We start from the raw sequence: 27,924 nt of genomic DNA, 5'->3' as shown, positions 1-27,924 counted from the left end.
TGATGCGAAGCCATAGTGATGAAATAACACAAATCCTCTCAACATCCTCGTCACGGTCCCTTAGAGGCCTAAAAAGCAACGTGTCTCTCTGGATCGCCCTACGTCAGCAGGTTCAGTCATGGCTCAAAACAAGAGGACGAATAATTGCAATGAGGCAGGACCATTTGCACCCCTAACTAGTAAGTATTAATGGAGGAGACCGCCGTCTCACCCACTAAGTTGAGATATGAGGTTCCATATTGGACTTTCACAAGGAACACTCCCTGCTTTCTCTTTCAAGGCATCACCTCATCAGTACAACTGGGCGCTACCAGTTTCCTTCCGTCATCATCCGACTCGAGGTCCGGACGTCAATGTGAAATATATCAAGAGCTGTACCATTAACCGTACGACAAACGAGATAAAATAACAAGACACACAAAACAAAAAAAATCCGTCTAAATTCGAGGCTCTATTTTTCACAGGCTCGATCCAATGCTGCAAGATGCTGTTTTTCTGTGGTGGATATCAGCCCAACACAATCCCCAACCTGGAAGATCAGAGGCTATTGCAGCATAATTTTGGAAGCTAGGAGCGCTACTTTCCCGAATCGGCTAGATCATGGATTGAGTGCGTTGTCTATTTGTTTGAGAATTTTGACAAGACCAAGGAGTTTTCGCTTTCTCTCTAATGGTTTTTCGAACAAATAAATAAATTTAAGGTAATTCCGCACAAAAAAAAAAGAAAAAAAAGAAAAAAGAAAGAAAGAAAGAAAAAGAAAAAACGGATTATGTCGAATTTGTCAGATCTATAAGAGTTTCCACTCAGAGTTAATATGAAATTTGCCCCATTGTTCTCTCTGGATGTACGTATATGAGGATGTTTTGAAAGAGAACCTACGAAGTTGTTCTATCAAAACAGAAACACATTTAACATAAGTGTTCAATGTTGTTAGTTTTATTCTTTATTCCTTTCTGTAATGACAGTTAACATAGGCGTATGCCCTATACGTGTATATATATAGAAGTAAGTAGTTCTATTTATTTGTTTTCGTTTAGAAAAAAATGAATAGTCCTCAAAGTAGTTGAGGGAAATAGCACCTTTTACGTCCGTTTTCGCCTTACTTTTAGTAACTTTTCCCCTCTTTCTTACTATGAAAACTTTCCCTAAAAATCCTAACTCAGATAATTATCTTTTTCAAGTGAAGTGTTTACAGTTTCTTTGAATCAATTACAGTATTAGAGAAAAAAAAGTCTGATTTGTGCATTTGTAACTACCGTAAAAGAAAATTTTCTTTCCTATTTAATGCAACTCTTTTTCGTTTGTACGTGAGTAATTATCCAAATGTAGTGTTAGGAAAATAGATATTTATCTTAAATAATTTTCTTTTATAAATGAAGCGTTTTCGATCTGTAACAAACTTAGAAAAAATAATTTATTATTCGTTTGTACTAATACGCGAGTATGTACTACAAAAACAAAGGGAAATTTAGCTAAATTGTTTTGTGTTTCAGATTACAGTTGAATATCATTACAGCAAATTTAATCGAGCGCAAACAAAATTCCCCATACATTTTTTTTTTTAATAGTATTCTTTTCTGGAGTTAACAAATGCATAGTTTATGCCAATTCTGAAACTAGGCATGTATTGAGAGACACAATTGAAGTAAGTAATTATAATCACATTAAGATTATAGTTTTAATCCAAATTTTGAAGAGTATCTTTGGGCTGGGGAGAATTCCAACAATCCTGAGTTTAATTTAATGAATGTAGAGTATACAATTCTCAGTCATCAAAGAACATAATAATATTCAAATGTATAATACTGAACTTACCGTAAGCGTCCACTTTCGACACAGGTGGTTTGGACATGCTGCTAGACTGGTCCTTCAAGTGTAGTACATATGTACTTTTGTAGTTGTTGAATTCATTGTTTTTGACAGATGAATGTACAGTATCTTCATGTGATGGCATGGATGTAACACAACTAGGGAATGTTTTCGAACAAGTCCTCACACCACTTGAATTCTGATTTGAATAATTACTAACCAATGCACGAGCCACATTCAACTCTCTGGGCTTCCTCCATCGATCATATGGTTCTAGTTCAGCAATAGTAACGAACACTCCACGATTATTGTCACACTTAAAATACTGCTTTCCTCCAATGCTGCCATTCGTCGTACCCTGGATTGTTGCAGCCTGGAAAATATATAAGAGTAATATTATTTTGAAAAGAAATTAAGGTCTAGTATTCATACGAACTACAAGAATTATTCGCAGTACTTCCCACGTTTCCAATGCTCTTGAGAAAAAAAAAGTACCATTATTATTACCATCTGACCAATAATTTCGAACCAGTGTTGTAACTGCTGAATAATACATTATTCTGTAATTTATAATAGGCTATTTTCAAAAAACCATGAACCCTAAGGATTTTTTATCATGGCTGCATCAATTTTTAGAACAAAAACAAACAAACAAAAAAAAATAGTTTTACACATTACGTCAAAGTTTTAAAAATAAAAATTGAAGTGTTTCTAATGGAAAGTTAAGCATGACGTACTTCCAACAATATTTACAGCACACTTGTTGCCGTGGGTTCCAAAGAAATACCCTACATATATGAAATACTATACATATAAAACTTCAATGTTTATGATTTGCGCGCACCTATTAATAATATAATGAAGGAATGAGAGAACTGAGACTTTTAAATTTTCGATGGAAGCTTTGAAGAATGAAATGGATAAGATAAAAATTATTTGTATAAATTTCCGAAAGAAAAAACTTTTAAAAAATAAATGGATATATATATATATATATATATATATATATATATATATATATATGCTTTTATGGATATATATATAGGCTTTTCTTACCTACACATATACAAGGGTCATTTGGTCATTTGGATTGAAGTAGCAACATATCTGGGAAACGAAAATGACATGTTACGTGAATACGGTTACATTCCCTTACTGTAGTCCTCCGCCTTCCTGGTGAACACATTTTTAGATATCTAACAGACGTTAGATACCGTTGACAGCCACCGTTTCTGAGAGGTTTTCGAGAGCACTACGACACGAACAATGCTGATATTATCACGAAACATTCTCCCCGAAGTGATTCTTTCATTCTTGGGAACAACTCAAAAAATCGCAGAGGCTTTTATCTGGGAAGTATAATATCTGGTGTTGTAAAGCGAGATTGGTCCAGGCCATAGATGAGTCTGCGTCGTAATGCTGGCCGCAAATGGTGACTCAGATGCAGCCCTGGTAGCACTTGATGGAAGAGGATAATGTCTTCGTGGTTATAGGACATTATGATTTGAACATTTGGTGGCTCTTGTTTGACCTATTTTGATAGTGGGGACACCAGGTGGCGCCATTCATTTAGACTGGTGTTTGAATACTGTTCCATAGCATCTCCTCCATGTTTTATCAATCGCAATAATGCGATGCAGAAAGTCAACACCTTCGTAAGCGTAACACTAAAGGGGTAAGCATGGTCACTCCCATGGGCGCTACTTTTGCACCTCCGTCAGGACATGCGATACACATCTGGCTGCAATCTTACGCGTGTCGAGATCGTGTTAGCATGTGGTACACATCTATCGCCGCTCAGTTTTCAGCTATGATTGCAGTATTCCACATTATGTTGATCCGTAGCCATTCGAATACGGCTCCCACCATGTTCTTTGCCTGCTAACTGGCGCCCCGTCTAGATGTCGCAGCTCAGCTCGCACCCGCCCGACAAGGCAGAGCATTGTCACCACACGTTTCATGTAATCCTTTGTGCATCTGATGTGCATTTCGACCTCACGCCAATTTAAATTTGATGAAAACACGTTGCTCTCCACCGGTAAACATGAGTTAAGGGCGTGTCAAACGCACTTTACCAGCGTCCACTGACCACACACACCGTAATACGGAAACAAACACGTCGACACGATCGCTACACTGCCTAGGAACACATTACGTTCATTATTTGTATCCCGGACAAACAGCAATCGAATCACAAGTGTTGCTACTTTAATCTAAATGAGTTTTCGTATTAACTGAAGTATTCACTGAATGTTATACTGCTTTTACACACACACACACACACACACACATACGTACAACTAAACGGTTAACTCACATTAATAAGGAAGAGTGAAAATAAAGATTCTTTTAAAAGAGAAAAAGTGTTGTTAAGTGAATAGGCAATGTCCGTCACCTCCATAACTATAGGAAAAAAAAAAAAAAAAAAAAGGATACGTATACACGACATGAAGAAGTTTCGTTTGTATGGTGCAACAATTTCTCAAAAACTAGAAGTGGAAGATTTCTACTGGTTTCAATAGAAAGACTGGACTGAAGATGGAATACACTATTGAGACACTTGATTGATAACGAAAAATTAGTTTTTCGCTATCGATTACATTTTTCACTCTATAGCAATCAACGTTAAAACCGGAAGCATTTGATTTCTGCCATGTATGGTTTACATAGAGTGTTACGAGAGAATATTGTGCCCGTTCTTAGAACATTAAATCGATTTTTTTTTTAAAAAAACTTTCTCGTTACCCTTATCGTTTTTGCTATTATATTTATCAATATTGAAACTGGATTTCTATCACATTCGGTTGTAGTAGAGAGTTAAGGACGGAATGAAATTTATTCTGGGACGCTTAATCGATTGCAGGAAACCGTTTCTCGTTACCTAATGCCCGTTTTGCTCTATATTGATGAATGTAAAAAACCAGAAATAGTAATTTTCTTCCACTTCTGATATTACCACCATTAACGAACTCCATTCCTAATTTTTGGCCCACTATACCCTCGCCAAAATTGATGGTGAACCCTCATATGGTTCTTGAGACTCTTTTATCTTGCAGGGAGATCAGAGAAGGTAAATATACGAAGGAACTTTGATGAACAAGATTTCTTAAAAATTTACGATAATCATACAAGGTTAGAAAATTAGTGACAGTTCAGGAAGAATTAGAATCAACAGTACCAAGAAATGTAAGACATATGAAGGAAATTAAAATTCTTACATTTAATTTGCGGCGTGGAGTATATTATTTTACCGAATTTTCGACAACTGTTTCTTTCCTGTGGTCTTCATCAGGGTGCAAACTTCTTCCAACGGAGTGTAGACCCTTTAGATATTCATAGTGCCTCTTCTTTCCTGTGAGACTAATAAATATTTACAGTTATGTACACAACACCAAAAGACCACCACAGGAAAGAAACAATAATCGAATATTCAGTTTAAGAAAAGAAAACACTCCACGCAAATTAAAGTGATAATTTTAATTTCATTTACATAGTACTACGTACATTTATATATAGGTAAAGTGAAATTTGTTAAATTTTAAATGTAAAGTGATTAATTTCCGACTCACTAATGTTATTAAGAATTGTACTAATTCTACTAGGGACCACCACCAAAACTGAATTACCAACATTACACTATTATAGTAACGCATAATGTTCATGCTGACAAAACATAATTACCAAGAGTTCAACTCCATAGAAAGTCCCGATGCCCAACTCATTCACGCTTCCTTTGTATCGTACTAAACCTGGCTCCATATCAGTATTTGAATCACCACTGCGAATGTACACCATTGTTCCTACATTGATTTCCAACAACTGTTGACACAATTCTTTGTCTTCAAGAATCCTTACACGCTCACTAACCGGTCTTACTGGTAACAAAGCCTCTAAAAGTGACATGGGGACTGGAATGATTGCAGATTTCTTACATTCAAAATAACCATCATTCTCGTCCAAAGATTTCACTCTCACTAGACACTCCTCGTATTCATACCGCTCACTACAATGTTCTATCATAGTTCCAGTTCGAAGAATAATCTGTGATGGTTTTCCACTGTTGGGAATTGCAGATTCGTAGTCCAAACATTTTGCTATTGTATCTTGCCTCACAACATAGGCATCAGTTTCACAATCAAAATTGTTCTTATTCATCGTATAAAAATGGATAGATATTGATCACATGTCCAAATAAATAACTTACAACACCCAACATTATCACCCTAAATAAATAATAAATAAATAAAGGATTAAATACAGAATAAATACGTAAATGAAAAAGAAACTAACGAAAATAAACATTATATTTTCAGTCAATAACAACAAAATAAAATAGCCTAAAAACCAAAAAACTATTAAAAATTGCACCTAACCAAAATATTCTTTCTATCAACCATACATCATAGATCAGATATATTTATTCGCACCTTCAAGACTGAATTCAATCAGAATTGACAGAAAAGCATTTCCGTTTTCTCCGCATAATACCCACCAATTTTACTCTGCCCGAAAGAAAATAGATTACAAACAAACTAGCTCGCAATGGCAAAAATTACAAGCTGATTTCGGATTTTCTACACGTTGCTATGGGGTTCCAGTATACGGTAGAGTCTGAAAGCAAGAAATAGACATCCTTGTGTTACATAACCTCCCTACTTCTCTAAAGCAGTAGGACAGTTGTACTCAACAATTAACCAACGTAAAGCCAGAAGGATAACATCAACCAAACTAAAAAATATTTTTCTCATATTTTATTGGTAATTGTAGTTATGTTTCAGAATACCTTGATCCACTTTTCTTTGGACACAGACGTAATACTTATTACATTATATAATTAAAAATGAATGTAGTGCAGTGGACTCCAGAGTATGGATTCGATGTATTTTGGTACAAAGAATCCAAATTTCGAAACCCCAAGGGGATCGGCCGTGTCAGTATTTTTTTGGGCAAAAAACTTCAGCGGATTTTTGTATGTAAGACAGCACATACATTTTTCGCCCATAAAACAAAATTGACAAGGTCAATCGTCCTGGGTGTTCGAAATTTGGATTCTGTGTACCAAAATACATCGAATTCATACCCTGGATTATTTTGTGTGTGGCTGTGTTATTTTTTGTATACAAATGGTCCTGGCCTAATTTTGGTTTTTAACATATCTTCAATGACGGGGGAGGGAAATATAAAAATAATCTAAAACGACTAATATTAGTGTCCAATCCATAGTTTAAGGGGTTGTTGATATGAATATTGACACTTTCGATGTCGTTTAATTCCAAGTTCAGTGCCCACTTGTATTGGTCCCCAGATGTAAAAATAATCGAAAACGGCCGATATTATTGTCCAATCCATAGTTTCAAGTTCGCTGAGATGAATAGTGACACTACAGATGACGTTTACGTCCAAATTCATTCTCCAAGCGTATCATAAAAAGACAAGGGCTACCCTCTTACGAAGAACAGGTGTTACAGCTAGTAAACAAATTCAGACAGGGAAAAATTAAGACACTTATAGTTTGTGCAATGTGGGTCATAGAACACTGCTATTCAAGTTGATCAAATGACCAGGTTTTCTTGGGATAAAGCTGAAAATCGTTATTCATCAATATGCTGCTCTTATTATTGGTACGGTATACGGTAACTCAGGTTCTTTTCCTTCAGGGTTCTTCTGTACCACCTGCTCCTTACACTAAACTGCTTGTGATATTTATAAAATCGTTTCTTATGGAATCACTCGAACTTTCATACTGTGCAGAATGACTTGCAAGACGTTATAAAATACAGTGCCATATGATACGACAGAATTAATAATTTTTTATTTTCGGCCTTTGTGCTGCAGAGTAAGTAAAAAATATTAAGGCATCGGTAACGTAGTTTAGACTTCATATTTCTGAACACACTCTTCGGTACTTAACCCTGATTATCTTCTTTACCAGTCTACTATATCAATACTTACAATTCCAATCCTACTACCATATCCTACTTCACTTCACCTTTTTAAAGCTGTCCTACTTATCGATGCGCAGCTGGAGCATGTATTGTAATGTTCACCATTATTTCCTCCCACTTCTGGAATACTAGACCCAGAAGTTACTATGTAGACATAGTATGTCAAACATTTAATATATGAAAAAGATTTAAAGTAGTTTCCAAGTCAGCTGTCAAATTAGCAGGATGTTAGTTTACTTGAAATCAAAAGATGCAGGTGCAGAATAGTCCGTGAAATAACAACAACAACAAATATTATTTCACTTCTGTTTCAAAATTCCTTAAGATTTTCTGGATTGGTATAACCCTGACGAATGCGCAAAATTTTGCATTAAAATTGCGTGCAAACAGATGTACTTCTTCTTACGGATGTAAATACGTGTGGTGACGCATGCCATAAAAGTGATTGTGCAAAAAACGCAAACCAACTTGTGCTAGATTGTCACTAAAGGTGAGGGCTATTGTTTAGCTTAGGAGGGCCAGCTATTTCACTTTTTTTTTCCGATTCAGTCGTTTTATGGCTTTATACGTTAAATTAGGATCAATAGTAAAAGTAGCAGTAGGAGGAGGAGGAGGACGGGTCATAAGTTTTATTTGAAGAGTAGCAACTAATGACTGAACTAAACTAGTGTTGATGGCAAACCAAATTTTACTGAAGAATAATTGTGTTACCATCAAATGTATGAAATAATACTAATAGTTTTACTAATGTATTTACATATTTACTAGTGGTACAGGCACCTATGGCCTTAACCTCGACAAACATAGGGATAACGTCTCCCGGTGTCGCCGAGCACACTATTCACGGAATGTATTTTCTAAATATAAAATTGCATATTTTACTTCAAATAGGCTATAAACACAATCCATACATTAGTTTGTTCTACAATTATCTCAAGTTAAGGTAAGCCTTTTTATTTTTTCAGTGGATTTAAAACTTTTATAAAGGTCTAACGTTGAATGTTGTTGTATACTTTAACATGAAAGTTGTGTTGTAAAAAAAAAATTTTTCTGTAAAGCTTTTGTTCAATAATAAAACATCGTTCTTTTTCATGTTTTTTTTTCAAATGTCTGTTATTTTTTCTGGCAACTACTATTTAATGATTGATGTTGCAGATTATTGAAATAATCAACAGAACTTGAGTCGAAGCCCTCATAACTTACAAATCGTTTGTTTCTTTGTACCTATACGAGCAAAATTGTGATTATTCCTTTCGGGGCAAGGTCATTTTTGGCGTTTTCCTACATTTTCAGTTAGTGACTTATTGCTCAAAAACCATTCATTCGATTGATATGGTTAAGACCTTGTTTTTTAGAAAATGGATGTTTTTATCTTTTGGTGTAAGTTGCATTGCAGTGTTGCCAACGGGTGGGAAATTACTGAGGAAAATGTAGGGGTGAAAATTTACAAAAAATTCCCTAACCGAATTTCAAATTTTTTTGTATCTAGCACCACTGCTGCTATATGGGTTCAAGTCACCTAAAAAATTCTTTGGTGTATTGACAAGGTACAGTGAAATCCTGAAGTCGCTGGCTTCCATTCAAAGAGAAAAAGAATAAAATCTCTGTCATCATACACACAAAATTTTGACACTTTTTACGACTCAGAAGCAAAAATCAACAGATATGCAGGGGCTACAGCTTCTCTAATTATCCTATTGAAACTCTTTATGGTGCGTTATGTACGGCAAAGAGGAAGCTTTCAGGTAGTGGTACGTTTGTTTCAATATAGCCAGCAAGAGGGTAATAATAGAGGGAAAAAGGGAAATTTTCCGAATTTTTCATATAAAATCGGAAATGTTTTGGCTGGAAACACTATCATCAGACAGACGAAACCTATCTGAAAATAAACCTTAGTACTCCAAGAATATATCCTACAAGTATCATGGCGATATCTAACAAAGTAAGCATGAATTTTTTAAAAAAATATCTCATTCTACCTCAGAAATTCACCATTTTCTTACTATTTCCAGAACATGGTTTATTATAAACCTCAATTGTACTACTTCTAATTATTCTAGTGAAACTTTTTATGGTGCGCTGTGTAGGCTAAGGACGAGGCTTTTAGACACTGGTACGTCTGTTCAAGTGTAGCCAACAAGAGGGAAATAATAGAAACAAAAATGGGAATTTTTCCAAAATTTGCCCCCAAAATCTGGAATTAAAATTTTCTGAAGCTGGCAACACTGCTATCAGACACACACACACAAACTATCTTAAAATAAGCTTTAGTATCCCTCTAATATATCCTACAAGTATTGTGACGATATCTAATAAAGTAAGCATGTCAAAAAAATATAATATATCTCATTCTACCTTTAAAAAAATCACAGTTATCTTTCCAATTAGAGAACAAGGTCTACTGTAAACCACAACTGTACCTCCCTAATTATTCTACTGAAACTTTCTATAGTGTGTTGTGTAGGGCAAAGACGAGACTTCCAGATACTGGTACATTTGTTCCGATGTAGCCAATAAGAGGGAAATAATAGAGAGAAAACAGATAATTTTCCCCTAAAATCTGGAATTAAAATTTTCTGAAGCTGACAACACTGCTACCAGACAGACGCAAACTACCTTATTAAACATTGGTACACCACTAATATATCCTACAAGTATTATGGCGATATTTAAGAAACAAAGCTTCTAATTACCAAAAATATATTACGGTAAACAAAAAAGTAGGGAAAAACTAGAAAAAAAATCGAGGGTTATAACCTAAATACGAATTTTTCGTGCGCCCCCTAATTACCCCATTGTAACGAACTGTACTTGCGTTTGTTAAGTAAGGACAAAGGTTCGATGTGTATAGTAGATGGGAACAGAGCAGCAGGGTTAATGCGTAAGGAGCAGGCGCGTCAACGACAGATGGTACACATAAACGAGGACAGTGCAAAAAAAAAATCCTATTAAAACCCTATAGGCCTACTTGTAAACATAAAACACTGGCGGTTGAAATTATTGTTACACAGTCGTATTTAATACGTGCTCACTCGTTTTAATCTTAAAATTGCCTTGTACTTATTTGACACTCGTAAACATAAAGATTACTAGTTTATTACAATATTCAGAAATACTCAGACAATAGAAATTAATACCCTAGACAACTATTTTTCATATGCACTCACTCATTTTAACCGTAAAATTATCATTTTTTTGGCGGACTATTCTGCACCACTACCGAAATGAGTCCCGCAGAGAACATCAGTTTTACTGAAATTCTTAACAGGAATCTATCGGAATTATAATACGGTGTCCCTTGTAGCTGATTGTAAATACCAATAAACATTATCTGATACCGTAATACTATGTTTGGTTTACAAGTTATGGTTTAAAATTACTCTTACCGTATCTTTATCTACTTAAATCATTTCACTTAGCGTATGTCACAAAATCGAAGTTACTTTTCACTTTACCGGTAGTAGAAATTGTGGACAATATTTTACTTTCTGTCATTATGACCCGCAATTATGAGAACTGTTGTAATAGGCACAAATTCTGATAACAAAATTCAGCTAGAAAATATTATGCAAATCACTTCCTATGTCAATGTGTCACCGTTTTATCCTATCAAGATATTCTATATACGGTCAAAGTTGAATTGTTGTATATAAACTATTGAAAATAAAACCACATTACATATCAAATATTTTTAACTTGTATACTATCTATAAAAACGTAGCTAACACAATTCTATTTCTACTTACTCTTTTATTAAAAACGAATGTGAATCAATTCATTAATGAAAATTAATATTACACAACCCACTGCCCGTACTCTGCCATGATGTACACCTTCAATGACGTAATCGCTGCAGGGCACTATATGAGTCAAATAAGAGTATTACCATTTTTCCCTATTTAGGTCAACATATTAAATCAGTGTTTTCGTTTCAAATAAATTTCAATTATTTTTAATTTTAAATTTAGAACTTAAATAATACTAATTAAATATACAACCAAAATTATTAAATCACTCATAATTATTAATGGTCAGATCCGAAGCTTTACGAATAGGTGTTCTGCATACGTGAATCGGGGGAGCATTTACGTGCGCGCTACCGGGAGTTCTCAATATTTACTGTGGTGTGAAAAATGAAGAACGGATGAATATTATCTACCCAAAAGCTGACTATTTTAGAAGAATATGAATGAGGACCAAATTATTTAACTTACAGGTACGTCAAAAAAATAATTCAATGATTTATACTGTAAAGATATGCTGTAAAGATCCCTTGCCGCAAGTACCTCTCAGTGCCGCCGAAAGTGCCTGCTGTTATGCTCTCCGTAGCTGCTTCGAATAACGTAAGTTTAAATTTTAAAGAAAGCTTATAATATTATTATTCTTGGTAGATAATAGATAGTATTCCTTTTCATTGAGGAAATCGATACTTAATGGCTCAGCGAGCAAGTTACAAAATAGCAAAATGCCTGACTCTATCCTAGGGGTTGGAGATGTGGCGACCAAGATCAATATTTTCCACTGGAGACACCGCAAATAGTTGATCACTGATTACCTTATACTGAAGGAAATCAATTTTATTTTAAGCGCTAGAACTGAGCATATAATGAAGTAATTGAACTTGAAATGCAATATTAGAATTACTTCTTTTTATATACAATTTTTGACTTAAGAAAATTACATTTCTTTCAATCTTCTTTTCTAAAACATATGCATAATACATTTTCTTTTCTGGAATGTGATGAAATGATGTTTTAATTCGTAAGCATAATTTGTAAGACTTTGAGTAAAATAGTAATTTCAACTTTTATTTATTTTTAACAAGAGTACAAATAAATCTTCCCACTTTTAAAGAGACTTTCTCTCTGTTATCGAGAAGAAAAAAGCATGTATATACTGAAATATGTACGATTTTATATAGACTTCTAAAAGTCTATAGAAATATTCCTTAGCAAATTAACTGTAGAAAAATAATTGATGCGTATACGGTCAGAAGCAAGTGGTAAAGAAAGAAAGAAAGAAAAAAGAAACGTTTCCTGAATCATTTTTAAATCTTATTCATTACACAGAATAAAGTAAAATTTCAACAGTTTATAATTTGTTTTACAAAAGTTTCTTCCCTTTAGAAAAATTCTATAAAGATTAGACTTATTTTGGAAATAACATCTTGTAATATTAAATTCAAATCATACGTTAAATTTTGAAAACATAAAAAAAAGAATTATATATAAAAGGATATATTTGAATAAAATAAGAAAAAGACTCATCAGAAATAGGACACATTCGGATTTACCTACAAGCATTCATTTATTCGATATATCCTAAATGTTTTGAAAAGTAATCCTTTAGATTTTACGAAAGCACTTTTGCGATACTTAATGGGAAAATTACTATTTATTTATTTCATTTATGGAGCATTTCTCTATGTCTAACAGTCCTGAATTTCGCTATATTTTGGATTTATGAAGAGAGGAGAAATCAGTGCTATTATTTTTTTATAATAAAATATTGTGTAGAATATAAATGTCATTATTTACTTAATTACGTCATTGGTACATAGTAATCATATTTTTAAGAACATTTTCTTGATATTTCTAGTTGCGAAACATTCTTTTAAAATTATTTTTCGATCTGGCGTTACTTTCAATGTTCCACATTAAGAAAACATTTTTCTTTTTCAAATTCTCAAATGAAGTACATCCTACTACACATAATTGAGTTTACATTTAGGAAATCAATATTACTATTGATATTTGAGATTAACAGTCTTCATTGTTTCCAAAATCCAATAAAGACTTAATTCGTTTCGTTTCAAATAAGGTTTGAGAACTTGGCAATATTGACCAATATGTACATGAAAATGTGTTTATATGCTCATTACAATACCTTTGAATTCCGATCACCTTGGAAATAGAAATGAACTATTGTATAAAGACTTCTGTTTGTTCAGACCTGGGAAGTCATATTGGTAACAATTACGATTTTATCGTTAGATTAAGGACATTAGGACATTGGTAAATTTTATTCCCTTAGCTTTTAGTAATGAAATTTCCACTTTTAGCGACTTCCCTCAAGAGCCACCTTTGATTATTCTATCTAATATAGAGATGTATTGTATATTATCCCCATTTTATTGGTTTTCTCATTCCCACCAGATAAATGCCGGGACGACACCTAGCATAATAATCCCAGGCCACTTCCTTCCTTCCCATTAATTTCTTGCTCCTCAATTCCCCAAGGAATGTAATCCCCGGGAGACGTTATCCTCATATACGACGCGCTAACATTGTCATAGATGCCGAGAGACCAGAAATTTAATTCCTAGTCCTAAGTTTATGGTCCTTTACGAAATTAAGCATAGAAAATAGGCATAACTTCCTTAAAGATGAATCCTAAATATTGCATCGTTTAATACCGGTATATTTAGACTTTCGTCTGATAATCTTATTCCATGATATATTGCAAGAATAAATATATCGTTACTTACAAAATACTACGATATAGAGCAGTGGTTCTCAAAGTAGGGTCCGCGGCGCCTAAAGATTGAAATGTATTTGAAATGTATTGCAATAAAATGAAACTCACAGCTGTTATGCAAGAAGTATTTTTAAGATTAGGAAACTGCAGCTGTGGGCAGTAAGAGTACAAAACTATTCATCATTTCATTATATATATATATATATATATATATATATATATATATATATATATATATATATATATATATATGCGTGCGTGCGTGTGTGTGTGTGTGTGTGTGTGTGTGTGTGTGTGTGTGTGTTTCAGCTGATCTTATATGATCCGTTATCCGATGATCCGTTGATCTTATCCCACTCTCTAAACCTTGGGGACACTTCGCAATAGGGGGTAAAGATGGGGCGATGTGCTCTTACTTTTCATGTCTTAAATTTCTGGTATTATCTCAGCATAGTTTCATTTTTCTCATATCCTATTGACAGTAAAATACCAATTCATGTATATGTTATAAATAACCATACTAGTAACGAATTAACGGAATTTAATATTTTTCTCACAAATGTCTGGGTTGCCAACTATTAATAAAATTTACAAAAAGATTTTTCGTGCAGAATATTTTATTTTACAAAATTTTCACATAGAAAATGTTAAAAACACGAGAAGTATCATACACATTCCAAATATATAGTCCTTAAACTCTCATATGAGCTATGAATAAAAGCCAGACAACCACTAGCAGGGAAATGGGGAAGTATAAATTTTGACTTCTAGATATGGTTAGTACAAATATAACACATTCTAAACAATTCAAATATATATTTCTTGTAAACTATTTTCAGTTTGTCCCGTAATCATTTGTGAATAGCCTTAAACGTGTTTGTTGTGTAGAAATTCTACTTGTCTTGAACGTCATATTTGCCAACTATCACGGAATTATGCTTTTTTTTTTTTTTTTTTTTTTTTTGTATTTTGAGTCAAATGTTTAGTGATAAAGACATAAAAGTAAGCGAGATCTATGCAAAGTATATGCAGTATTTTTTTTTTTTATTTACTCTTCATGTCACTCCGAATACACTATAATCATAGGGAAACTAGTTATTCAGGAAAGCTACAATTGTGACCATATGAGAAGTGTTTTTTTTTTTTCGTAAAATGGAGTAATGTTTTTCCTACTGTCTAATTTTAATTTTTCGCACAGTACAACAAATGAAAACCAGACTAACAATATCTGCATACTTACATGTTGTTGAAAACATTAACGTGTGTTGTTTGGCGAAAAGAGAAACACAGTACAAAACTTTATCAGAATCAACGCACAAGGAAAGGAATCAAGGATGTTATAAAATAGAGTATTTGCCCATACGTATCTTCATCATATGAACTCAATGAAGCAAAAAAAAAAAAAAAAAAAAACGAGCATCGTCTGAGCCGGCACGTCTGATTGGCTACTCTCGTTTCCGCCATGTTTGTTGGCTCGAAACATTGTGATCTTAGTGGCTCAGAGTGGGTGTGGCGAAGCTGTGACGTATGGCTTCACGATTTTGTTGTATGGGCAGATCCTCTATTTCACAACATCCTTGGAAAGCAATGGACTCCTTTTTATCATTCTCTTTTTTTTTTTTTTTGGGTCCATTCATACACTCATTTTGGCACGTAGAGAATGATGTGCACTTCGATAACTTTTTAAGGCAACCAAATCACGATAACATCTCGTTGTGTATGAACAGCTAATTAAATTCACTACTACATCAGGCGCTATTGGTGCATTTGCGGACAAGATACGAGGTACATATTCTTCTGCAGCATATGGCAAAAATTTCCATGCGAAATCTCTTGGATCTAGATCAGGAAGATTAGTTTGTTCAGTTGATTTCCATATGGCTGACTGAAGATGAGTGCACTTATAATGTTCTTGCAGTGCACCAACAGTTGGAGGAAGCTTAGAAAGAGATGACAGATTTGTGATTGTCTTGTTAACCATCTTTTTCTTCCAGAGTCAAGGTCTAACAATATATGGTCCTTTGGTAACGGTTTCTCCAGGGCTGTATAACTGAGCAACAAACGTATCACCCTGCTCTGCTATTGCTCTTTCTTCAGCTTTGGGATTGCCAACTGCTTCAAGTGTGTCTCGAAACTTCGATAGAATGTTCAGCATTTGGCTTTTACCAATCCTAGCAAGAGATGAAGTAGTATCGCAACCAGTTAGACCATGGGCTGTCAGAATGTTCACCATGTACACTGTGCACTCTTGCAACTTCATTTATGTCAATTACTTCTCTGGATCCAGCGCATTTTTCCATTACGATTGGTGTATTAAGCGTTTGAACATGATATCCAAGCAGCACTAGTACATCCATACCGTCACACTTTACCCGTATAGAGAGATCAGGAGCATGTCTATCCTCCCTAAGAACTTATCCTCCCACTAATTCACTGTGGTCAATTATTTGTTACGTCAGTTTTTAAATTTGTAGTTGGCTCACCCCATAGTAGTGTTCCCACTTCAATGGGGGATGGTTGTGGTCCTGTGATAATCCATCTATGAGATTCATCTATGGTAATGTGATTACAGTGAGTCTAAAAACACGTAATATAAGTACCCCGATGCGGACGCGAACCAACAACCTTACGATCCGAAGGCGCGTGTTCTCACGACTTCGCCACGGAGGCGATGAAGGAGACGGCGCATGTAAAGGGATAAATCATTGAGGTCTTTAATTTGGCCAATCAGAGTGCGCTTGTAACCGTGTATATTCGACGATAACCGTTTGAGATTGGAGGAAATGCTTCGCCATATAATTTTATAATAAAATTAGGCGCATCTATTTATTTTATTTCATAGTTCTCCCATATTCACTTTCTAATGATCGGCGACAGTTGCCATCGAAATTCATCGATTAAGAAAAAAAAATAATAATTGCCACGACGGAATTCGAACCCGTGTCTCTGCCATACGAGTTTCATAATTTATCAATCTACCACAAATTCCACATACAAAGATAAAAAATAAACTAATAGTTACGGAAGATAAAAATAGAACTTTCTTTTCCTACGCGTTATGATGCAATTCAAAGAATGTGAGAATAATGTCTGGCGGCTTAAACTTTCGCGGATCCCAAGAGTTTCAGATATCCTCTGATCTTATTGGCCGATACAGATAGGAGAACTTTTCTTGGGTAAAGGAGTTGATAATGTAAGTTTATATTGTCATGAATTTCCTTGTTGTCGCTTCCTTCGTATTGTTGCTTTGATGCTGTTCTCATAGTATCTATCGAATACTACATGCAGAATATGGGCTTGTTTGAGCTCACTTTTCACCATTGCTGTGGATATCTTTACATATACTTCTACAGTATCAGGATGTGCTGGCCATGATTCGTGCCAGAACATTGCAAAATCGTCAAGAATGACAGTTTAATGGGTGCTTACTAGCGATCTTTCTGATTTCATTACGGCAAATTTGTGTTGAAGCACACTTTTTCGGGTTTCTCGAATTTCGTCCTTCTCATTAAACTGAGCAGTTGGAACTGAAGTTAATTCATGGTCAAACATATCATGTACATTAATATTATGAGATGATACGAGCAGGCCCATTGAACGAGCATAAATAACACTGTGGTCAATTATCACTTCTCGTTTATCACAGAAAACATAGGGTGTTTCTAAACAACACTGACAAAGTTTGGGAGGTGATTCCTAACACCAAGATAAGAGGAAAAGTATAGACCAACCTGGGTGCACAAATGCTTTCTTTCGGATTTATAGGATGCCGAAAACATAAAAAATGAACTTTAAAGGTTCATAGCGGTCCTTTAATTTTCATACCGGCGCCTTTCATAGTCAGATTATACATGTAAAAATTTTAATTGGACGGTACACTTGAAAATTTATATGCGAAATATATCGGTTAATGACTCCAGCGTTTAAATTTCTCATTTGAAGCAGTGGTTATAAGCATATAGTAGGCAAGTCAAATTAGGTTGAAAAAGTGGGACTAATTCGGAACAAGCTATTTTTTTTTTTTTTACACATATCCATACTGGCTTAGGAACAAGACTGAAAAACTGCATTAAAATATCAATGGTGGGGAACGGCCACCACTTTGAAAAAATCGTTTCCGGTTTGAGGCTTTTCAACAGTTTTCAATGTTTGTGTGAAGAACATGCGAGATACGAAAACAAGTTATTGGACCTTTTTTGTAGAATGTTAAACTTCCAGTTCAGTGAATACAAATTCAACACTGAATCAAACCTCTTCGTTTGCTACACATTTTCTGAAAGGTGGTATTTGTAAAAATGTTACCCGTTTCTTTGGTATAAGTTTTATTCGCATGTTACACCTGCACCATCAACTAAATATAAATGAAAATAAATAGCTCAAATGTGGTCACCAAAGCCTCATCTGTAATAACAGTCCGTGGCCTTTTAAGGTAAGTTTGGGCAATGCAACGGATAGGCTAATGTTGACTTGTTGAGGATAGGTTATGAGTGATGCATCATTCAACCTCAAGGGACCTTTTTTCTTTCGTGTGTTTCTTTACATTATACATAATCAGTGGCGTATTTAGGGGGTGGCTTCCGGGCTTAAGTCCCCTCCCCCCCGAAATCTTACTTAGTATAGTCAAGTAAATGAAATATCTTGCAGAATTTTCACATTTCCAGGCAAAGAACTCCCCGAAAGTTAGCAAAGCCCCTCCCGAAACAAAATCGTAAATACGCCACTGTACATAATGCTGTATTGTTAAGTCTGATAATCAACTTGAATATAGTGAGATAAGTTTCAAAAGAATTTCCTAATAACTTTTGATGAGCTAGGTTTATCAAGATTGAACTCAGGTAGATAAATATGTAGATTTATTAGTTTATCCCAATAGAACGTAGAAGAAGAACAGGGTCATAGAATTTGGTTTGTAATTTAATTTGAATATTTTCTTGGGAGTTCAGCATTTTGCCCCAAAAATTCTCTTTTCTGCTATCTGCTGAATTTTGTTATAAAATTTCCCTACATTAGGGGAACCTCCCTCAATCTACGAACACGATGCGCTACACAAAAGAGAGGCGGGGTTACTGGATTGCAAATCTCCGCAATTCTAATAGGTCCATTCAATCAGGCGCCGCTGAGACGCATTATAAACAAAACAAATTACAAAGATTTTGATGAGCTGTGTGAAGGCGTCTCTGTGGTAAGGAATCGCCCTTCAGAACTAATCTATTTATTAAATTTTCGGTATTTTGTATAACGCATGGTGCGATGTATTATTTGACGCTTATACGTGTAAAAAACGTGAAATATAGTGTGGAGCGATGCATCCCAGCGCACGTTATTTCGAAAACGAGGATCTGTGGAGTTAGTTTCCCTAACACTTCAGACTCCCCGCTGATGCAATCCGTGTTCAGTTATATTAAGGCTTAGCTTTTGCCTAATTTGAGTCAACCTTCAAGTCAGAGCATATGTGAGAATCCTCTTGGGAGCATGTCTGGGAATTATGCCTTGTAGGAAATCCCTTACCCACACATTGCACGTTGCTGAGATGTGCATTTTTGGACAGCATTTATGTGACTTCGTTTACGCTTATATGGACCGCCTCTCCACAGTTTCTCATGTTCAAAATAGCCCGTGTTGCAATATAGCCTTTCCATGCTTTTGGACAGCCCTAGCTGTGAAACTAAGTCCCATAGGTCCATATGAGCTCCTTAAATTATCTTGCTGTCAGGAATCACCTTCCAAATGTAGTCGGTGTTGCTTTGAAACACCCTGTATATATAAGTATCAATATTTTCTTTCTGTAACCAACACACGCTACGTTTTTAGAGGTATATTAATCTACCTATAACTTGGAGATTTTACCATCTCTTTGTTTCTTAAGAAAGCAAATATTAGTGGTTCTGACAAACACTGCAAATCCCTTAATGCTTGGATGTAGGATTGTTAAAAGTAAACATGCTTTGTTAGCTCTTTCTTCATTGAAGATTTATAGGAAGCATTATCTACTAGTAATATTCCTGTTGGGTGAATACAAACTTGTAACACCAAAGTATTCCATACCTTTATTATCATAAGAGTTATATACACACACACACACACACACACACATATGGTTTAAGTACAAGTAATAGTACTACGTGTATATTATAAATCAAAACTTATGTAAAGTTTATAAATTAAACATGAACAGTAGGGTGGGTCAAAAAAAGAATTTTCGAATATCAAATTCTAACAGTGCGGAAAAGTTGAGTATTCACATGCTGATAAAGGTGAAAATAGAAAAGATTCTATATTTTATCTTCAGTTCGCGCAAAAGAGCCTAAAATTTAAAAAAAAAAAAAAAAAATACTGAAGACGTCAATTATTCCTTCAACACTCAAATTTTAAAGATTAAGTTTTCTGAATTTTGAAAGCATGAAATTATTTTAATTGTTCAATAATGATGAATATATTTTTGAAATACCGAAAATATTTCTAAAATGACAATGATATATTTAGAGTTCGCACATATGGCCTACAGTTAGTGAATTTCGGTGAAAAATTGAATTTTTAAAAAGAGATTCGAAAACAAACGCATTTTTGTATTAGTAATGCCAATTTAAACTCACGCTTTCTAGCGAGTGGTTTTATATATTCAAATCTGAGATGAATTATTTTGCAAAATGGATGAAGAGTTGCAGGCTAATGAGTTCATCTCAAATTTGAATACATAAAATCACTCTCTAGTGAAAAATGGTTATATATATATATATATATATATATATATATTAGGGTGGTCCTTATTTATATGGGGAAAAATAAATTTAGGAATTTCCTTAGTCTCACCCCCTAAAATGGTTCCATATGAGACAAAATTAAGCCAGGAGAAAAATTAGATCCATTGAATAATTTTAAATGGTGCCCCAAACGACCTAAAATTTTGAATGCGTTTACAATGCATAGTATATGGGGAAAAGCTGGAATAAACTCTTGCAATTTACAAACGGCTTAAGGGAATGGAAAGATATCTTGGATAATGGAACTAGAGGAAATGACCAACCTAATTTTGTATAGCATTATTATGGCGGCCATTTTGAAGTCCGCCATCTTGAATTCAGGTCAAAATTTTCAAATAGGAAGAGGGTCATGTTATATATCATTTTGAGGTGGCGTTTTCCCAAAAGCACAAATCTCGTACTATTTTCAAGCTACCAATAATCTTGTAAGAGTTATTACGTGTAAAAAACGAAATGCTTCGATGCAATGTTATTTTATTGTAGTTATGGACCACAGATTTCTAAGAATTTTGGAAGTATTTTACATAAACTGGAAACAAACTGCTAGAGAAAGTTAAATCTTTGTTTCCCCATGAACTACCAATAAGTTTTTCCATCAAGATGATTCATAGACCATTATGAGGAAAAAGAAAAAATATAACATGGAAGAAATTGAAATATCCCTTATTTATGTAGTACTGTAGCTTTGGGGCAAGTTTTCAATAGGTTTTCAATCTTATATACTACACAGTTCACTTTTCTCACATCTAGGAAAAGATTATCTATAAGAATTCACTATGTGCAAAATAAACTTTTTCTGATACTCATTTTTCGTAAAAACGATGTAATCTTCTGTTAGTTTCACTCCCCTTTCTGCTGCATCGTTTATTACGGAGATGAATTTAACTATTGTCTTTCCTTGAAGATAGTCATTGTTATCTGACCATGAAATCGGATCACACTCAAGAAATCCTTTGGGTATTTTAAATCTCACGAGAAAAAAATTGTTTGTTGTATCAAAATCACTGATTTCTCTTTTCGCAAGAATTTTTATATTATCCTTGCGTCAAGCCTCTTTGCTGCTTCACGGTCTCTCCTTACAGTTTTAATTCTTTCAACCAATTTTTGTTTTTCCACTATGCTAACTTCATCATCAAAAAACTCCTATTTTAGACCAATCGTTCTGAAAATGCTTAAATAGGGGAACGTCCGGTCCAGATGCAAACGAAACACAACACTTGTCAAATACACATTTTAAAACCAATTCATAAATGTAGTATCTACAAGGAAGGTATAGAAGATCATTTTGGAGCACCTGCTCTAGCAGAATGAAAGCACCGTTCACATGACACATATTGCAGGGAATAGTGTGACAACAAACTGCCTGCACAAAAGTTTCAAAAAATATATATATAAAAACACCACAATTTACCTTTACGTAAGAAATATTCAGATTACTTTTTTATTAATTTCTATAGCGTCTAAGTACTTTATTTTAGTCGTGTGAGGTCGTGTTTGTTAATAATTTTTTAATGTGAGCGAATTTATACATTTTATTTTCATAATGATTTTGCAGCTCTTCGGATGTCATACTCAGGAACTTGAAAGATGTGTCAAATTTGTTACAGAGTCTGCAGGAAAAGTGTGCGGACAAGAAAACAGAGATGGCTGTAGAATAAGTTTGCTCTCAATATTCACAATGCCAAAATTTAATTTTAAAAAAATCTGATTTTAAGGCTAAATTCTTGACCAGATCAACATAATTTAGCACACTCTAATTGGTATAATGGTTGGGTAGGATGTGGGTGGAACTCGAATTACAGCCACCTCCTCGTGGTGATTTCTGGGCCATTTCCTGAAGAAGAAAGCTTTGAGAAATGGGCGAGGAACTGCAAAATCATTAGAAAATAAAATGTATAAAATCACTCACATTAACAAATTATTAACAAACATGACCTCACACAACTAAAATAAAGTACTTAGACGCTACTGAAATGAAAAAAAAAGTAATCTGTATATTTCTTGCGTAAAGATAAATTTTGGTCTTTTTTATAATTGTTTTGAAACTTTAGGCCGTTTGCGCGAACTTAAAATTCAAAGTGTGATTTTTCCCGTTATTTTTCCATTGATTAACACGCAAATATGCAACTTTTGAAATCTATTAGAATTCGATACTTGAAAATTTGATTTTTTCGCTCCACCCTAATGGATAGCGACCGTTACCCATGAAGGTTTTAACAAATTGACTCCATTAATGAACTCGGCCAAGATAATCATTCTAGCTATCTATTGTAAAATAAAAAAATTAAAGAAATAAATAAAAAAGAAAAAGAGTTAATTCAAAACTTTCTTTTTGTTGAAGAGTTATCGTGTGGAGTAACAGACGGACGGATAAACTAACAGTACTAGTACAATCTTATAAGTCTCACTAACGTAATCCTAATAATAAGAAAATCGAAATCGAAGTTTCAGATTGTAAGGACGCCAACACTCTATATGCATAGCTATAAGAAACAATAATACTTTCAAAAAAAAAAAAAATAGATTTAGCATTTAGATTTCGGCATCTAAGGCCATTTAGCCCTTTACGTTGTGAGGGATGACGTCCCTCGGCGAGCATACAATCCGGGGAAAGGGGAGGAAGAAAGGATTGGGGAAGGAAGGAAGCGGCCTGGGACCTATAAGTTAGGTACCACCCCACCATTTACCTAGTGTGAATGAGGAACATCCAGGAAAACCTCATTCAGGGTGGCTGGCCTTAAAAAGCTTTTTCACTTCTTCGACCGAGTGCCCCCACCGGGAATCGAACCCGGAACCGCTCGCACCAAAGGCGAGAGCATTAGCGACTACGCTACGCGGGGCCACTCAAAAAAATTAGAATAGCTCAATTAATATAGGCCTACATTACGTATTGTTTGTCGGCAGAAGGATAATAATTATAATTTCTGGAATTATCCCGTGGAAATAATAACATTCGTTTCCCGACTTGAACTCATGTGGTACGAATCCTACGTAGGTTCACGTTCCATATAGCCTCGCTGCTCAAAAGGATGTTAAACTGAAAATCATACCAAATCTAATAATAATAATAATAATACATTTCTTGTTATGAGAAAGTTGATTCAAGTCTAGTGAAATCTTAAAAGGTGACAAATAATTCTATTCCTTGTCATAATAAAAACAACAGTCTTGCTTTACATTGTATTTCGTGATGCAAATTAACATGAAACTGAGATAAGCCTTTGATAAATAACTTCCAGTCATGTATTCATTTGACAGTCTTCCAGATACAGCTTGGAGTAACAGTCTACACTGACCCTGGCCAGTGATGTGCTCCTGTAATCCAATTCTCGTGGAAGAGATATTATGTCGTGGGGAACGGCTTACACTCTGAGGGTTAGTCTTATATGATGGTCTCTACAGCCGGTAAATGCACCGGGTTCAATCATTGGTCTCGTTCGAAGCTCAGGTTAATAGTAGGTACCGTTCTTCATAACCACCATGTTGCATTAGGACGAAAAACACAAAACTCAAATTATCACATTGTGATAATTATCAACAATTATTATTATTATTATTATTATTATTATTATTATTATTATTAATAATAATAATAATAATAATAATAATAATAATAATAATAATAATAATAATAATAATAATAATAATAATAATAATAATAATAATAATGAAAAGTGGAAAGAAGGCGGCCAGGACCTATATCTGAATCTAGTATTTGGTGTTCATCTGTTGGAACTAAGAAAAACAAACAAAAAAACTCTCTCAATTGCTTGCCACTAGATTCGAACATGGATCCCCCTTATCGTGAAGCAAAAGTGCTTACCATTGCTCTCAAGAAACAATTAGCATACTTATTAAATTAATAGTGAGATTTACAAAATACGTAATCTTTCCCACTTCAAACGGCAATTTTTTAAGTAGTCGAACTCGAAACCGTAGTTTCTAGTTATAGTGACACAGTGGCGTATTTAAGGTGGAGGCTTCCAGGCTGAAGCCCACCCTGAAATTTTATTTACTATTTTACTTACTTGCAGAATTTTTACATTTCCAGGAATAAAGTTAGCAAATTGCTCCCCGAAATAAAATTGTAAATATGCCACTGTAGTGACGTCACCATTGAATCATTCAGGTTGCCACTTTCGATCACTTTAACCCAACTTCACCTCCCTATATGTCAATTCCATTCTCACAGATGAACAAAACAATCTGTACCTTCAAAATGGGCAGTTACAGAACTCTAAATACCATATAGAAGTATAGAAGCTTTACAATGAAGTTTAACTTTTATATGTAGTTGTATTTGGTTTGGTTGGTTATTTATTTATGTAGAAAACATTATATATATGATCATATTAAATGGAGTTATATATTTTCTTGTCGATAGGTGATCGTGCTTGTGCTGTTCTCCCTAATTCCATGGCCAGGACCCACAGTGTTCAAAATCTCCTGTCCGAGGGACAGATCGACCGTCGTAAGGAAACTAGTACAGAAAGTGAGTACTATTTTTGTTTCTCCCATGATAACACATTCCGAAAATAATTATTAAGGTCAGACATACTAGGTAATTTTCCGGAATTATCCAAATAGAAGGAACTTCAAGATTGTTTTCACTGTGTAAAATAAAGCTAAAAGAGATTATGCAAAATTCAGAAAAGCATATTCAACATATTGGTTATGTTTTGTGTGTGTTAATTAGAGACTAATACGGAATAACTTCTTTTATGACCAGTGGTGACGGTTTTACAAATATCTTATTTTGTGCTGTTTCTCCTATGAAAATAGATGAAATGGTGCATGTGGGTTGAAAAGATGGCTCACAGCCATTCCGTTGGTAGAAATTACTAGAATAATTCAAAATCATGTAGGACACTAGCCTCAACAAAGGACGAACTCAGTAACTCTTTTTATTTGAAGGTATGTTAAAGTAAAATAATTTTACAAACGAAAATATACAACTATTTCTTCAACTTTATTTCACGCAATTATTTACATATATTTTATCAAATGACTTACTAACTATCTAGTGTGTATCCCACATATTACTCATACACCATATAAACAACAACGGCAACAAATGGATTATTTAGAATAATTTTCTCATTATCAACACACAATGTACAAAATTCTGACAAATCATTTGTCGCGTCATTACCCGAAACTTGTAAAACAATATTTTTGTATTAAGGAAGTATCTTCAAGACATGATGTACTTGAAAGTCTTGCGATATGTTGAGTACGAAAATTACTATCTTAATTGGTTTTCAGACACACATTACGTTCTTTGCCTGCTGGAATAATTTATGCAACCCAATTATCCCTGCTGTTGTTTCGGTTGCCTAATAACCTTATCAGTGCCTGAAGTTTCACAGTATTTGAACTTATTGTCAAATTCAAACTTGTAGGCAATGAAACAATACTATCTTGATAAAAAGAAAAAGACAAACTACTGAAATCACATTTTTGTTTACACACATACGAGTTCCTCAGTTTGGTGAACACTTTAGTGTGGTCTTCGAATATTCTGTATAAGGAGTTTGTATATTAGTTCTGTCCGCAAAATTAAAGAAATGGCCATTTTGGGTGTTTAGTAAGTAATCCTTGCAGGGCAGTGAACTTATTTATCCATAGAATCTTTTTTTTCTTTACTACCATATCATGTCAACATTTTTTTAGTATAACGCCCTACGATTATGCTCTGAGGGTAAGAGACGTGGTGGTGGCGATAATGAACAAAATAATGGAGTGAACAAAAAGGGAAGAAACCTGCTAACTCCGAGAAAACCCATACATATGCTGTTTATCCATCACAATGTCCACTTGGCGCATGTTGGTATCCAAGAGTGCCACCAAGAAATCCTATGCATCAACAATGAGCTCACTATTACTGAGCTACCGTGGCCCTCTTCATGTCAACGTGTTTGAAGTGAGAACCTTGGAAATAGCTTAAAACTTCTTCTTCCAGAAATTTAAATACCTCTGTTAATGTGATGCATGTAAAGACTTGTTCAACTGATGGTCTCACATAAAATATGACTATAATTTCTAAAATATGTGATTACCTAAAATTTTAGTTTACATCTAAATTATAGGATCACCGCAAAAATAATGGAAATCATTTTTTTCTTTTCTTTTACTTTTTCTGACGGAAATAAGAAGAAAGCAAAAAATTCTGAAATATGTAAATGGAAGGTTGGCACATATGTAAACGTTACATGTAGGGAATTGGATGAACATACACTTCCTCGTTAGGATATAGCACAAGAAAAATGAGTATCACAATTATGCGTAAAGCCAGAAACACATAATATTGGCATCTAGAGTCCTACGAAGTAGTATACAGTGATGAATTGTAACCACTGGGCCAGGGCTTACAAGACAGAACTGAAACGCCAGTCAGAGGAATGGCTTAAACCAGGCTCACTACGATTACAAAAACTTTATCGCAATTCTTCAGGCTATTCGTGAGAAACGCCGTCAACGTCTTCTCGATGTACTCATCCTTCATGACAAAGCAACAGCCTACTCCAGCGAGTATGGAGGATCTTCTTGTGTGATGGAGATGGGAAGTACTCGAGCATCCACCATATTCGCCAGACCTATCGCCTTGCGATTTCGACCTCATACCAAACCTGAAGAAGCCATTGTGTGGAACACATTTTCAAAACACGTGAAGGCATTGCTACAGAAGTGAGCAGTGAAATCAGAAGATTTATTCATGGTAAGGTCATAGGTATTTGGCCTTCCATATCGTTGGCTGTATGTGGTGGATTACTTCGTCGCATGAGAACCAGAGGGACGTAGCTCCATTTTGGCAGGTTTACAGGTGAGAGAACAAAAGCATTATTTTCTTAGAAAAATGTGTTTTTAATAAGATTATGGTTGAGCTACATTACAACAGATGATCGACAAGGAGAACAGATGGCGTTACGTTC

At 34.6% G+C, this 27,924-nt stretch overlaps 2 protein-coding genes and 1 non-coding gene across 10 annotated transcripts in view; 1 reads left to right on the top strand and 2 right to left on the bottom strand.

Moving 5' to 3' along the window:
* Positions 1-11,637, bottom strand: part of CYLD (ubiquitin carboxyl-terminal hydrolase CYLD) — a 120,559-nt gene extending 108,922 nt beyond the window's left edge. Inside the window, exons 1-3 of one of the 2 annotated variants that reach the window (XM_081759655.1) lie at positions 11,501-11,637; positions 5,491-6,032; positions 1,816-2,182 (exon numbers count right to left, since the gene is read on the bottom strand). In XM_081759655.1, the coding sequence (XP_081615781.1) occupies positions 1,816-2,182; positions 5,491-5,964 (841 nt within the window). In that variant the 5' untranslated portion in view covers positions 5,965-6,032; positions 11,501-11,637. The remainder of the gene's footprint in view (positions 1-1,815; positions 2,183-5,490; positions 6,033-11,500) is intronic. The other variant, XM_081759664.1, reaches the window with a different exon arrangement.
* Positions 11,638-11,790: 153 nt separating this feature from the next.
* Positions 11,791-27,924, top strand: part of LOC145686394 (uncharacterized) — a 105,671-nt gene continuing 89,537 nt past the window's right edge. For 6 of the 7 annotated variants that reach the window (XR_014131611.1, XR_014131610.1, XR_014131609.1 and 3 more), the window contains exons 1-2: positions 11,791-11,970; positions 25,377-25,484. Coding sequence is in view for 4 of the 7 variants with exons in the window: in XM_081759699.1 (XP_081615825.1) it covers positions 11,944-11,970; positions 25,377-25,484 (135 nt within the window). In the remaining 3 variants the exon portion in view is untranslated. Of the gene's footprint in view, positions 12,098-25,376; positions 25,485-27,924 lie in introns of all 7 variants that reach the window. The other variant, XM_081759694.1, reaches the window with a different exon arrangement.
* On the bottom strand, positions 23,760-23,833 carry TRNAQ-UUG (transfer RNA glutamine (anticodon UUG)). Its single transcript has one exon. It is a non-coding gene; the product is annotated as a tRNA-Gln (tRNA).

The sequence above is a fragment of the Thermobia domestica genome, chromosome 1 (assembly GCF_964235325.1).
Source record: "Thermobia domestica chromosome 1, izTheDome1.hap1.1, whole genome shotgun sequence".
Lineage (NCBI taxonomy): Eukaryota > Metazoa > Arthropoda > Insecta > Zygentoma > Lepismatidae > Thermobia > Thermobia domestica.
Note: the sequence above shows the minus strand (reverse complement) of the source record. Positions and strands in the feature narration are given on the sequence as shown.